Source organism: Pongo abelii, chromosome 1, assembly GCF_028885655.2.
Source record: "Pongo abelii isolate AG06213 chromosome 1, NHGRI_mPonAbe1-v2.0_pri, whole genome shotgun sequence".
NCBI lineage: Eukaryota > Metazoa > Chordata > Mammalia > Primates > Hominidae > Pongo > Pongo abelii.
In genome coordinates this window covers 233,363,020-233,377,731 of record NC_071985.2, presented here as the reverse complement: position 1 = coordinate 233,377,731, position 14,712 = coordinate 233,363,020, and the positions used below count along the sequence as shown (strand labels likewise).

Sequence of the window (14,712 nt, the reverse complement as noted above, 5' to 3'; positions counted from 1 at the left end):
AGAAAAAGTTGATTGTGCAAATAAACATTACCATGGAGTCTTCTCTATGGCAACATCAAAAATGAAAGCTGATTCTCGTCTTCCTAACAATCTGCAAAGATGAGTGAAATGCAACCTACTGAGCATCAAGTTAAAGAAGGAGAGAACTTGAGTGGAACAGGAGGAAATCATGTCACCGCTAGCGAAATCGATATGACCAGTGTTCCTCTGCCCTCCACCGAGGCTAAGGATGGGTTAAATATCAGTGGCTGACCTCAGGTAATGGAATGAGAAAAAAAGCTATAAAAATGCATGCATTATGTAATTAAGAGGGTGGGAAGGGATTTTTTTTAAAAAGGCAATTCCTAGTTGGGTTCCTTCCTGTTCACCCCATTGGCGAAGAAGCTAGTCTTGCCCTAGAGTTCTGGGAATGGCTGCAGACACAACAAACACTGAGCAGACGAAATTCACAGTAATTTACTCGTCACACATACTCAGCCCAGCGGGGGATGACACTGCATTTATGCAGGTCATTTATGCAGGTCACTATTACTCCGGAATAGTGGGTGTGGGAGGCAGGCTTGGTAGAAATCAGAGGGTGGGGTAACCCCTGGTCCCTTCAGGGATGTGCTTGACTAATTGAGTTTTGCAGTCTGGTGGGGGCATGAAGCCATTAGGCTGAGGACATGGTGGGGTGCTGCACGAAATTTTAGGTGTCACAATACAATTGACCCCTGATGTTTTAACATCAGACATTTATTTTCATGATGACTAATATTTTGAGAGGCTGAGAGAAAGCTGTTGAGACATTGTAATAAGTGCTTAGGGACATGAGAGATTAGGAAGGCCACAGTTATGAGTAATGTAATGTGGAAGCCGATGCAAAGCTACTGCCCCCATTTATTTAGCAGGACACAGGAAAAGTGATCTGGGGTCCATGGCAGCACAAGTGTGTTGGTAAATATTTGGGTGATGTCACGCATTCCCCATGCATTGGTTTTCATGTCTCCAGTGAGTTGTTGGGCAAGTCTGATATTACTGATTCACACGCAGCAGGCAGCTTCCTGTATGGAGCTACCTCCACCCCTGGACAGTCCAGGACTGAATGGTTGTCAAAAATGTGAACTCCTTGATGTCCAGTAAAGGCAACTGAGGGAACTGTGTAGCATTGGTGTAAAAAGTGCACTTTCCTAAGAAGCATGAACTTAGAGTAATCAAAGCCTGGGGCAACAGTGGAACCCAGCAGGGCATCCACTCGCTGCTTTGTAACTTAAATAGGAATTCTTTGAGGAGCTCAGTCTATCTCTCAACTAAAGCAGCTCCCTGCAGCCTATAGGGGCAGTGGAAGCCCTACTGGACACTTTCACAAGCCCAGCACTGTGTTTTCTGATGAAATGTTGCCTTGGTCACCATCAGTAGTGTCTGGAACTCTGCAGGGGATAAGGAGTGTCCCTGTGAGATCCGTACTATGTCCTTGGTTAAAAAAAAGGCATCTGTTACCTTGATTGTATTCTGAGTATCCATGAGACAAGAAGTTTCTTCAATTCAATGAGGAGGGAAGGTGGACAATTCTTGGCAATTGCCAAAAAGTTTGTAAAAATGTACAAATGGGGCTAATTGTTGGCCCAGCATCAGTGCTGAGATGACCACCTCAAGTTTGGCTGGTCATGCTGAGGCTTGGGTGTCATCCTTTATCAGGGACATCCTAGCTAAGGGAGGGAAGGCAGCAGCATCCCACTGAGCTCCATCACGTCTGATGATGGCATTCATTCAGAAGGTGGACGAACTTCACTGCTGGTCACTCAGTCGATCCCGAGGGGCCTCGGAGATGGGTGACTTCCAGCACCACAGCCTGAGGATGAAGGAGACCAGTGTTTCCTGCAGATGAGAATGGTAGGGGGTCCAGGTTTGACTCCATCCTGAGGCAAGGAGGTCTCTGCAGCTGTGCCAAGGCTGTGGGGTGCTAATTCCCAAGGCCTGATGGCCAGATAGGCATGAAGCCTCGTGGACATGGATGCAGAGCCCTCTGTTTCCAGAGTGTCCAGTATGTGGTCAGCAATCACTGCCCTGATGCTGTACAGCACAGGGTCAAAAGGGGCAGGTCTGTTTTTTACATCAGAAGCCCATGGACTACTTATGGCCACCATATGCAACCCAGATACTTCAGGAGGTATGGGAAGAGGTTGCTAAAGCATCCACAGTGTGTTCTCTGAGGATATTCATTAGGGGCACCTGTTCATTTAAATTTGGACAGATTCCAGACTTTTTGGAGGAGGCTTCTTTCAAGGTGGGTCAGTTTGCCAATGACAGCATCAGTGAGATTAAGTAAGATTTGTAAATAAGAAATATGTTGTCACTTGAACCCCAAGTGAAGAATTAAAGGGCTGGGCACAGTGGTTCACACCTGTAATCCCAGAACTTTGGGAGGCCGAGGCAAGAGGATCGCTTCAGCCCAGGAGTTTGAGACCAGCCTGGGTAACATAGCAAGACCTTTTCTCTACAAAAAAAAAAAAAAAAAAAAATTAGCTGAGTGTCGTGGCACACACCTGCAATCTTAGCTACTTGGAAGGCCGAGATGGGAGAATTGCTTGAGCTCAGGAGGTCGAGGCTGCAGTGAGCTGAAATCATGCCACTTCACACCAGCCTGTGTGACAGAGCAAGACTGTGCCTCCAAAAAACAAAACACAAATTAAGGAATGTTGGGTTTGTATTAACATTGTGGAAGCTGAGAGGATCAATAACTATTTTTTGAAAGTCTCAGGAATAGGGCAGCCCCATGTTTACCAAGGAATTTTCAGGAATTGAAGCAAAGTGGCAGGGCCTTGCACTAATGTGTTAGGGAAAGGTCCATTCCCTTTGTGTAAGCCTCCTTGTATCTGTGTGTCCTTAGTGTGTAAAATGAATTTTCTCTGAGAATGATGTCATCAGTATAATGTCACACCTGTGCTCCTGTAGAAAGGTGGTTGCAGTGAGATCTTGTCTGTGAAGATTGCATGCAATGACAAGGCTGCCGAGGCACTCCATGGGTCACCTGGTCCCTTCAGAGATGAAGGCAGGCTATGACTGAGACTCTGTTAAAATAGGCACAAAAAGAACATGGTAGCCAAATCTGTAACAACAAAGTATTTATCAGTTGCATGAATATATATAGGTTTATTGTAAGGAATTGGCTAATGTGGTTATGGAGGCTAAGAAGTCCCAGGACCTGCAGTCAGCAAGCTGAAGAACCAGGACTGCCAATGTTGGAGTTCCAGTCAAAGCCTAAAGTCTTGAGAACCAGGAAAGCTGATGGCATAAGTTACAGTCCACGTCTGACTTCAATCTATGTCTCAGCTCTGAAATCATCAGACAAAGAGAGTAAATTCTCTCTTCCTCTACCTTTGTGTTTTATTTGGGTTTTTAATGGATTGGATGAGGCCCACTCACATCGGGGAGGGCAACTACTTTACTAAGTCTACATATTCAAATGTTCATCTCATCAAGGAACACCCTCACAGACACATTCAGAGTGTTTAGGCAACCCATCTTGGCAAATAAAATTTACCATCAAAGGTGAAAGATGTATACGATCTGAAGAGAAACCAGAGATGCAGGATGGTTAAACATCTGCAAGTCAATAAATGTGATACACCATATAAACAGAATTAAAAACAAAAATCACATGATCATCTCAATACCTGCAGAAAAAGGATTTGACAAAATCCAGCATCACTTTATGCTTAAAACCCTCAGGAACACTGACATAGAAAAAGCATTTGACAAAATCCAGAATCCCTTTATGTTTAAAACCCTCAGGAAAATCGACATAGAAGGGACATACCTTAAGGTAATAAAAGCCATATATGACAAACACACAACCAACATTATACTGAATGGGGAAAATTTGAAAGCATTCCCCCTGAGAACTGGAAAAAGACAATGATGCCCACTTTCACCACTTCTATTCAACACAGTACTAGAAGTCCTCGCCAGAGCAATCAGATAAGAGAAATAAAGGGCATCCAAATCGGTAAAGATGTTGAACTGTCACTCTTTGCTGATGACAAGAAAACCCTAGACTCATCCCAAAAGCTACTAGAATTGGTAAATGAATTCAGCAGTTTCAGGATACAAAATTAATGTTCACAAGTCAGTGGCTCTCCTATACACTAACAATAACCATGCTGAGAATCAAATCAAGAACTCACCCCCTTTTACAATAGCTGCAATAAAAACCTTAGGAATATTATAATTCCTATAATTATAATAGTATATTCCTATAATTGTCAATTGCATGCAATCTTTGCGGACAAAGTCTTAATTATATCTGGAATACTTAAAGAAGCAAAAGGTCTCTACAAGGAAAACTACAAAACACTGCTGACAGAAATTATAGACACAAACAAATGGAAACACATCCCATGCTAATGGATAGGTAAAATCAATATTGTGAAAATACCATACTGCCAAAAGCAATCTACAAACTCAATGCAATCCCCATCAAAGTACCAACACCAGTTTTCACAGAACCAGAAAAATTCATATGGAAACAAAAAAGACATAGAAGGGGCATACCTTAAGGTAATAAAAGCCTAGAACCAAAAAAGAGTCTGATAGCCAAAGCAAGACTAAGCAAAAAGAACAAATCTAGAAGCCGACTTCAAACTATACTATAAGGCCATAGTCACCAAAACAGCATGGTACTGGTATAAAAATGGGCACATAGATCAATGGAACATAATAGAGAACCCAGAAATAAAGCCAAATACTTAACAGTCATCTAATCTTCAACAAAGCAAACAAAAACATAAAGCAGGGAAAGAAAATCCTATTCAACAAATGGTGCTGGGATAAATGGCAAAACCACACATAGAAGAATGAAAGTGGATCCTCATTTCTCACCCTATACAAAAATCAACTCAAGATGGATCAAGGACTTTAATACTTGAAACCACAAAAATTCTAGAAGATGACATTGGAAAAACCCTTCTAGACATTGGCTTAGGCAAAGACTTCACGACCAATAACCCAAAAAGCAAATTCAACTAAAACAAAGATCAATAGATGGGACTTAATTAAACTAAAAAGCTTCTTCACAGTAAAAGAAATGATCAGCAGAGTAAACAGATAACCTACAGAGTGGGAGAAAATCTTCACAATCTATACTTCTGATTAAAGGACTAATATGTAGAATCTGCAAGGAACTCAAACAAACCAGCAAGAAAAAAAAATCCCATCAAAAAGTGGGCTAAGGACATGAATAGACAATTCTCAAAATCAGATATACAACTAGCCAACAAACACATGTAAAAATGCTCAACATAACTAATTATCAGGGAAATGCAAATCAAAACCACAATACAATACAATACCACCTCACTCCTGCAAGAATGGTCATAATCAAAAAATCAACAAATAATAGCTGTTGGCATGGATGTAGTAAAAAGGGAACACTTTTACACTTTTTGGAGGGAATGTAAACTAGTACAACAGCTATGGAAAACAGTGAAGAGATTTCGGAAAGAACTAAAAGCAGATCTACCATTTGATCCAGGAATCCCACTCCTGGGTATCTACCCAGAGGAAAAGAAGTCATTATATGAAAAAGATACTTGCACATGCATGTTTATAGCAGCACAATATGCAACTGCAAGAATTTGAAATGAGCCTAAATGCCCATCAATCAATAAATGGATAAAGAAAATGTGGTATATATATTTAACATGGAATACTACTCAGCCATAAGATGGAATGAAAGAATGCATTCACAACAACCTGGATGAAACTGGACACCATTATTCTAAGTGAAGTAACTTAGGAATGGAAAACCAAACATTGTATGTTCTCACTCATAAGTGGGAGCTAAGGTATGAGGATGCAAAGGCATAAGAATGATACAATAGTCTTCGGGGACTTAGGGGAAAGGCTAGGAGTGGTGGGGTGGGTGCAGTGAGGGATAAAACACCACATGTTGGGTACAGTGTACACTGCTTGTGTGATGGGTGCACCAAAAATCTCAGAAATCGCCACTAAAGAACTTATTCATGTAACTAAACAGCATCTGTTCCCCAAAAACTTGTTGAAATAAAAAAAAACCATTGTATTCCCCAAAAACCTATTGAAATAAAAAAAATTAACCACAGTAATATTAGGCACTGGGTATGGGGGCCTTAATGGATGGGAGCACTGCACTCACAATACAGCAACCCACTATGAAACACCATTTATTATTTGCAGGTTTAAGAACAGACCAAATTCTGCTGCTAACTGTTGAAGCAATGAGGATAATCACCCCTTCACTAATTAATTAGGACTTATATAAGTTTTATTTATTTGAAGTAATGTGGTAATTTATTTGGACCGTATATGCCAATTTTTCAAGATGGGGAGGCTAGGCACCATGGCTCACGACTGTAATCCCACACCTGTAACCCTAACCTTAACCACAACCACAACCCTAACCCTTAACCCTAACCCCTAATCCTAACACCTAACTCTAAACCTAACCCTTACCACTAGCCCTAGCCCTAGCCCTAACACCTAACCCCTAAAGTTAACCCTTAACCCTAACCCTTAACCCTAACCCTACCCTGACCCCAACCCTAACCCTCACCCCTAACCCCTAACCCTAGCCCTAACCCCTAACCACAACCCAAACCCCATAACCCCCAACCCTAACCCCAGCCCCAAACTCTACCACCAACCACTAACCCTACCGCCAACCCCTAACCCAAACCACTAACCCCTAATCCTAACCCTCTAACCTCTAACCCCCAAACCCTAACCCTACCCTTACCCTAACCCTAACTCCAACCCCAATGCCAAACCCAACCCCTAACCCTACCCTAACCCCTAACCTTAACCCTTAACCCTAACCCTACCCTTAACCCTAACCCAACCCTATACCTAACCCTTACCCCTAACCATGACCCTGACCCCAGAACCAGCCCTGAACCTAACACCTAACCCCAACCCTAACCCTAGCATTAACCCTAACTCTAACCCCTAAACCATAACCCTAACCCTAACTCTAACCCCCAACCCTAAACCTTAACCCTAACCCCTATCCATAACCTGAACCTGAACCCACATCCCTAACCCTCTAACCCTCATCCTAACTCTAAACCTTAACCTTAACCCCTAACCCTTACCATAACACAAACCCACTAATGGTAGCCCATAACCCTAGCCCAAACCCTAAACCCTAACCCTAATCTGACTGCAACCCCTCACCATAACCGCTAATGCTAACCCCAAACATTAACCCTACCACTCGAATCCTAATCCCCTAACCTTAAAATGTAACCACAACCCAAATCCCAAAGCTGACATATCCTAATCCATAATCCCTAACCCTAATTCTAATCCTAATCACAACCCCTAAACCCTTATGCTAATGCTGTCCCCAACCCCAACATCATACCCTAATCCTAACCCTCACACTGATAGTAACCCTAATTCTCACCATAACAATCATAAACCTATCTTTGGATTCTAAGCCGTAACCCTGAGTGACCCTAAACCCCCTCCCTTGTTAAACATTCCCATTTCACCATGCTGCATTTGGAATTGAGCTGTGTCACTCCACCACTGCAAAATCCTATTCGTCAAGATCCTGTATATCTTACCTTGCCTCAGCAGGTGTCTGTTTCTGTCTTTGACATGTTCTTCAATACTGTTCTTCCCCATTAAACTACTGTACTTGGAAAAAACGTTGCCACACTTTTGTGCGCCACTTGCCATGGATCAACACACGTCCTAAAGGAGTAAGTCAAGGATAGACAATCAGTTCAATGTTTTTATTTTTAATTTTTGTTGGGACATACTAGGTGTATGTAATTCCTTCAGTCTTAAAGCAGTCACCTTTTCCCACCTATGGCTCCCAAGGCCATCATAGGGGTCATCAGTACTTCGGTACCACAGGATCTGAGAAAATGTGGAAGGCTTTATGTCACTCTGTGTGAGAGCCAGGCCCGTAAGGATCATCACTCACATACTTTTTTTTTTTTTTTTTGAGATGGAGTGTTGCTCTGTCGCCCAGGCTGGGGTGCAATGGGACGATTTCAGCTCACTGCAACCTCTGCCTCCTGGGTTCACACCATTCTCCCGCCTCAGCCTCCAGAGTAGCTGGGATTACAGGTGCACACCACCATGACTGGCTATTAATTTTTATATTTTTTAGTAGAAACAGGGTTTCACGATGTTGGTCAGGCTGGTCTCAAACTCCTGTCCTCGTGATCTGCCCACCTCAGCCTCCCAAAGTGCTGGGATTACAGTCGTGAGCTACTGCGCCTGGCTACTTGCGTACATATTCTACTACAGAGCTGTTATATAATGCACCCACAATAACAGGGGGCTGAGAAATGCAGTCTGTGTGTCCAACAGATAAAAGGGTGAATTTTGTAGAACACATAGCCAGTCTCTGACACACAGGATTTCTCTCTTGTGTGAATTCCCTAATACCTGCTGAGGTGTTACTTCAGACAAAAGGATTTTGCACATTCATTACACTCTTTTTTTTTTTTTGAGATTGGAGTCTCACTCTGTCACCCAGGCTGGAGTGCAGTGGCATGATCTTGGCTCACTGCAAGCTCCGCCTCCCTGGTTCATGCCATTCTCCTGCCTCAGCCTCCTGAGTAGCAGGGGCTACAGGCACCCACCACCATGCCCAGCTAATTTTTTTGTATTTTTATTAGAGACACGGTTTCACCATCTTAGCCAGGATGGTCTCGATCTCCTGACCTCATGATCCGCCCGCCTTGGCCTCCCAAAGAGCTGGGATTACAGGCATGAGCCACCGCGCCCAGCCCACATTCATTATACTCTTAAGCTTTCTCCCTTGTATGAATTTCTTGATGCCTCCTGAAGTCTGACTTCTACTAAAAGCTGTTTCCAACACTCGTACAGTCATAGGGCTTTCCTTGTGTGACTTCTCTGATGGACAGTAAGGCTTGACTTGTGACTGAAGGATTTCTCACACTGGTTACATGCACAGGGTTTATTTCCTGTATGCATCCACTGATATGCTGTAGGATTTCATTTGCTAATAAGGCTTTTCACACCTTCAGTATGTTAACAGGCCTCTTCAACTGAGTAAGTTCTATAATGTATGGTGAGGGCTGACTTCTGGTAGAAAGCTTGCCTACATTCTTTGCATTCATATGGTTTCTCACCTGTGTGAGTTATCTCATGTCTGTTGAGGGTTGACTTCTGGCAAAAGCTTTTCCCACATTCTTTACACTGATATGGTTTCTCCCCTGTGTGTATTCTTTCATGTATCATGAGGGATGACTTCTGGTAGAATGTTTTCCCACATTCATTACATTCACGGGATTTCTTCCCTGTGTGAATTCTTCCACGTACAGTGAGGGCTGACTTCTGGAAGAAGGTTTCCCTACATCCATTACATTTATAAGGCTTCTGTCCCATGTGAGTTTTCTGATGCCTGCTGTAGTTCGCCCTCTGATGAAAGGTTTTTCCACATTTGTTACAAACATAGGGTTTTTCTCCTGTGTGAGTTCTCTGATGCGTAGTGAGCACTGTCTTCTGGTAGAAGGATTTTCCACATTCACTACATTTGTAGGGTTTCTCCCCTGTGTGAGTACTCTGATACATCCTCAGGTTTGACTTCTGGCTAAAAGTTCTCCCACATTCATTACACTCATAGGGTTTTTCCCCTGTGTGAGTCCTCTGATGTTTAGTGAGAACTGCCTTCTGGTAGAAGGTTTTCCCACATTCATTACACTCATAGGGTTTTTCCCCTGTGTGAGTACCCTGATGCATCCTGAGATTTGACTTCTGGCTAAAGGTTTTTCCAATTTATTACATTCATATGGTTTCTCACCTGAGTGAGTTCTTTGATGTATAATGAGAACTGAATTCAGGCAAAATGTTTTTCCACATTCATTACATTCATAGGGTTTTTCCCCTGTGTGAGTTCTCTGATATACAGAAAGTTTTGACTTCTGAGCAAAAGTTTTCCTGCATTCTTTACATTCATATGGGTTCTCATCTGTGTGAGTTCTCTGATGTACTGTGAGGGCTGACTTATGGTAGAAAGTTTTCCTACATTCTTTACATTCATATGGTTTCTCACCTGTGTGAATTCTCTGATGTACAGTGAGGACTGACTTCTGATAAAAAGTTTCCCTACATTCATTACACTTACATGGTTTCTCTCCTGTGTGAATTCTCTGATGTACATTGAGGGCTGACCTCTGGTAGAAGGTTTTCCCAAATTCCATGCATTCACAGGGTTTTTCTCCTGTGTGTATTCGGTGATGATAAATAATGGCTGACATTTGGCAGAAGGTTTCCCCACATTCATGACACTCATAGGGCTTTTCCCCTGTGTGGATTCTCTGATGAACAATTAGATTTGACTTCTGACAGAAGGATTTCTCACATTTGGTACATGCAAAGGGTTTTTCCCGTGTATGTATGTGTTCTCTGATGATTTGCAAGGTATGATTTCCTAATGAAGCATTTCTCACATTGTATACATTTATAGGGTTTGTCTCCTGTGTGTATTTTCTGATGTTTGGTAAGTTTAGACTTTTTACAGAACATTTTCCCACATACATTACATTCAACATTTATCTTCTGGGAAGAGAGTGCTGACTTATCACAGGATTTCCCATATTCATTATAAGTACATGCAGTCTCTCTACCATGACCCTTCTCTGCCTCAGTGCTGAAAGCTTTTCCTTGTCCACTATATTCAAAATGCTGCTGTCCCATATGAATCTTGTTATGGTGACTAAGATACTCATGACACACGAGAGATTTCCCAGTTATACTTCAATCATCAAGTTTTCCTCCTGCCTGCATTTCATGAGGCTCAATAGAGATAAATATGTTCTGACTTACATTTAACTCCTCAGCCCTCATTCCTGAATCGCTTGTGTCATTTACCATCATATTTGGAATACGGTTTAAGCTCAAATTAAGTATTTTTCCTAATTCGACTGTTTCCTCAGTTGATGTTTTGCTGTTGGTGATGGCAACCTGCCATATATGTCTCTGATGAACTTCCTGGCTTCTTTCAATTATGTCAACTGTCTGGACATCTGAAATGAAAAAACAAAACAAAACAAAGCAAAACAAAAATCCATGAACCACACGTAAGCATTTGTTATGGAATGCTCATGTAAAGACTCAATGAAGTTACTTTCTCTCCTAGTGGCATAAGATTCTTTAAAAATCAATAATCAGTACTGGTTTTATAAGCACATGGCTGTTCCTACTAACTTAATATAAGAAATTACATTAATAGATTTTCTAATGTGAAATCAGGTCTTTCACTGTTTTTTGTTTCATCAAAAATATTTGGTAAAAAATATTCACCTACACCTAGTTGTAATTTTCACCTAAGTGCTTATCACCTGCCAACCGTTTTCTCTATTGTTTTTCTCCACTTCATTCTTGTAACAACAGGCGGTATCTTGTGCTGCTATTTTTCTCATTCTGCCTTGAAGATGATAAGGTATTCCTGGATCAGCTACCTGCAGGTGCCCATGATGGCCACGTGTCTTCAGGACCAGATTTTATACCAGTGTTTCTTTAGTTTTCATGCTTCCCTGGGAATGTCTATAGGCATCTGGGCATTTTTCAAATACAAAGTCTCTCCTCCAAACTAGATGAAGACTGCTTCTTTCAAATTTCTAATTTAAACTGACTTGCTTCACTTCTCAGAACTGTAATAGGTACATGAAGTGCCACTCCACCACTGTGGGCATCCCCTCCCTGCTGGTCCTAAGGATTCAGTTCTGGAACTCGGGTGGTGTTCACCATCTTTGAAAAGTCATTTATGGGTTCCTTCAGAGATGAACAGCCCTGATATTCTCCCCCCAAATTCCTGGCACATCCAGCCCTGCTTCATAATTCAGTGCCTCTGAAGGCTTTTATTTTGTGTGTTCAAGTTTCAGCTGTCTCCTAGTTTCAGAGAAAAATGGGGTCTCTTGTACACTTCTCATTGTCTACTGCCAAACAGAAATCTCAGCTCTTCAACATCAAACCTTTGCTTCAATAGGCTTTGGAATCCAGAACCTCCTGGTTCTCTTCCAAAGTCCAGGCCTATCCTGTTCCATGTTCTTATGCTGGGTCCTCCTCACTGTAAGGATTTCTGGTGTCATTATAAAAAAAGCCTCACTCTTAGATTGCTCTTATTTTTTGTTCAACTCCCTAGGTGACCTCCTCTATAATTATGATTCTAAACACCAGCTGTGACTTACCAATTTTTAAGTTGGTATCTCCAATTGTGATGTCCACTCTTACATATATATTTATATTCACCTACTATGTGCCATAATTGGAAAAGAGTGAAATTGAACTGGAGCTATGCCAAAGTTAACAATGCCTCTGACACTGCATTGTCTTAACACCTTTCCTAAATTATATCTTTTTTTCTCACTCTGGTTAAATATTCCACATGGTTCTTTTACAACTACTTAACATATATTATTTTGTTTTTCTCTTATCACAATGTACACTTTATGAAAAAAGACATTATTTTGACCATTGCTGTTATAAATGCAAGTATAAAGTTACCACGGCTTACAAGCTCCTCAATTAAGATGTGTTGAAAGAATAAATGGACGTATGAATAAATGTCTGGGAGAAAAAAAGCAGTCCATGAAAATGGAGGAAAAGAAGACAACTGAGAAAATGAACAGCAAAGAAAAATGTCTAAGAAGAGCAAGGTAGGGACTAGATTGAGGAAATATTTTAAAATATTCAGCAAAATAAAATTCAGGGATATATGCATGAAAGCCCTCCTTGGAGATGATATAATTCACATGTTTGATGCACAAAGACCAGCTGTCCTCAGGTATGGGACCTGGGAGAAAAACTGGTGAAAACAAGTCAACAATGCAGATATCTGCTGGGCTTTGCTCTTCCTGGCTTCCCTGCCCAGGATGCAGTGACCAACCTGAGAGACACTGATTCACCCATTCTTCTCCTAACCATGGCTCTGCTGTTTGCTCCAACTTGAAGATCACCTCAGGTTTGGTAACGCAATGGCCTGGTAATGGGAAATAATGGAGGACTTAGCCAAATTGCAAAGTAAGGTCCTTTTCCGAATGACAACAGCTCAGTTTCAGAAGCTGGATAATGAAAGAGCCTATCTGAATCTTTTGTTAGAGAGGGTTGCCACATTCTTCACATGGAATAGCATTAAACCTTATAAATGTGGGGCTGGGCACGGTGGTTCACACCTGTAATCCGAGCACTTTGGGAGGCCGAGGCGGGTGGATCACGAGGTCAGGAGATCGAGACCATCCTGGCTAACACGGTCAAACCCCGTCTGTACTAAAAATACAAAAAATTAGCTGGGCGTGGTGGTGGACACCTGTAGTCCCAGCTACTCTGGAGGCTGAGGCAGGAGAATGGCATGAACCCAGGAGGCAGAGCTTGCAGTGAGCTGAGATCGTGCCACTGCACTCCAGCCTGGGCGACGGAGTGAGACTCCATCTCAATAAAAAAAAAAAAACCTTATAAATGCTTCCTATATTTACCAACGTGGAAGTAAGTGTTGCTTCTGGGGGTTACTGGGAAGCTTCACTCACTCAATGATACCAGGCTGCTGTAGGTCTCCAGCATCGTGTCCCTGTACAGGGTCCTCTGAGCATCATCCAGGTCCTGCCACTCCTCTCAGGTGAAGTGCACGGCTACCTCCTCAAAGGACCCCAACCCCTGTAATAGCACATTTCTCCTCAAGTCATCAGCCCAGGGTTACAAGAATAGGAATGTCAGAGTTCATTCTTCTGTAGCTGCATGTCTCTTATGTGTATCTTACATAAACTGTAGCTTCTCTGTACTCTATATGGAGAAAGAACAAGCACAGTAGAAGTATCCTGCCACTATAATCTTTTGTTAATAAAATAGATTACAGAGTTTACCTTGTAGATGTAGAATCATCCTTATTGTGAAAGATAAAAGTAGGAATAAAATTCTGCTGTAATCTGGTATGATGACAAAAATTATAAATACATACCTGGAACAATATGATAGATGAACTAGTAGGGACATAAGTTTAATGTTGACTGCAGTAAGAAAAAAGAAAATATAGTTCTATATTGTATTAGAAGGTTGCACTTCATTGAAAAACCAAAGATGCTTAGTACTTCCATGTGAACCGTGTGTTCTCATGACTATGAGGCAACACCGGAGCCTAGTCATAAGGACAGGAAGAACACATACCACATTAACGGAACTGCACCCAGCACCCTGTCTAGGTGAATGACCCTGGGCTCTGATGAGAGAGAACACAACACTGAAGGAACTGATTATGGAGTGAGTCTGCATGTAAATATCTGACCTAACTCCAAACCTTATTTTTAAATTATTTATAAATTAAAATAATGTACACAAGCATCTGAACATTTCCTTCCTCATGCCCAATGACTGCTTGTGTCCACCCTAGGGTGAACACTCGTATTTCCCTAACCACCTGGTATAAATAATTTGTAAATCTGTGTAATATTTACACTCATTTGTGAGTGTAATGCGTGTAATACATACCTGTAAGAACAAGTATGTTACATAACCAAATATGCATTTTAACGGTCACCCAGAGGGAGAATGGGTAAGGACTTTGGGGAGACTCAGAGGGGAAGAAAACAGAGTGATAGATGACCACATTCATCCTATCACAGAGCAGTAAGAATACAGAACAGGGAAGTAACCCTTAAAAAGGAAAAGGGGAAAAGAAAAAGAATTTGGTGCTAATTTGCTGTGCAGAGGGTAAAGTGG

General features: G+C 41.8%; 1 protein-coding gene across 9 annotated transcripts in view; it reads right to left on the bottom strand.

The window, feature by feature from the left end:
* Window positions 1-14,712, bottom strand: part of LOC100450477 (zinc finger protein 25) — a 36,618-nt gene that overhangs the window by 4,761 nt on the left and 17,145 nt on the right. Inside the window, exons 3-8 of one of the 9 annotated variants that reach the window (XR_010137223.1) lie at window positions 13,176-13,264; window positions 12,890-12,982; window positions 10,828-11,027; window positions 7,587-7,716; window positions 2,921-3,050; window positions 1,447-1,857 (exon numbers count right to left, since the gene is read on the bottom strand). Coding sequence is in view for 3 of the 9 variants with exons in the window: in XM_063716290.1 (XP_063572360.1) it covers window positions 9,031-9,741 (711 nt within the window). In the remaining 6 variants the exon portion in view is untranslated. Of the gene's footprint in view, window positions 1-1,446; window positions 1,858-2,383; window positions 2,477-2,920; window positions 3,051-7,586; window positions 7,717-7,946; window positions 11,028-12,889; window positions 12,983-13,175; window positions 13,265-14,712 lie in introns of those variants that run through there. The other 8 variants (XR_010137231.1, XR_010137224.1, XR_010137222.1 and 5 more) reach the window with 8 other exon arrangements.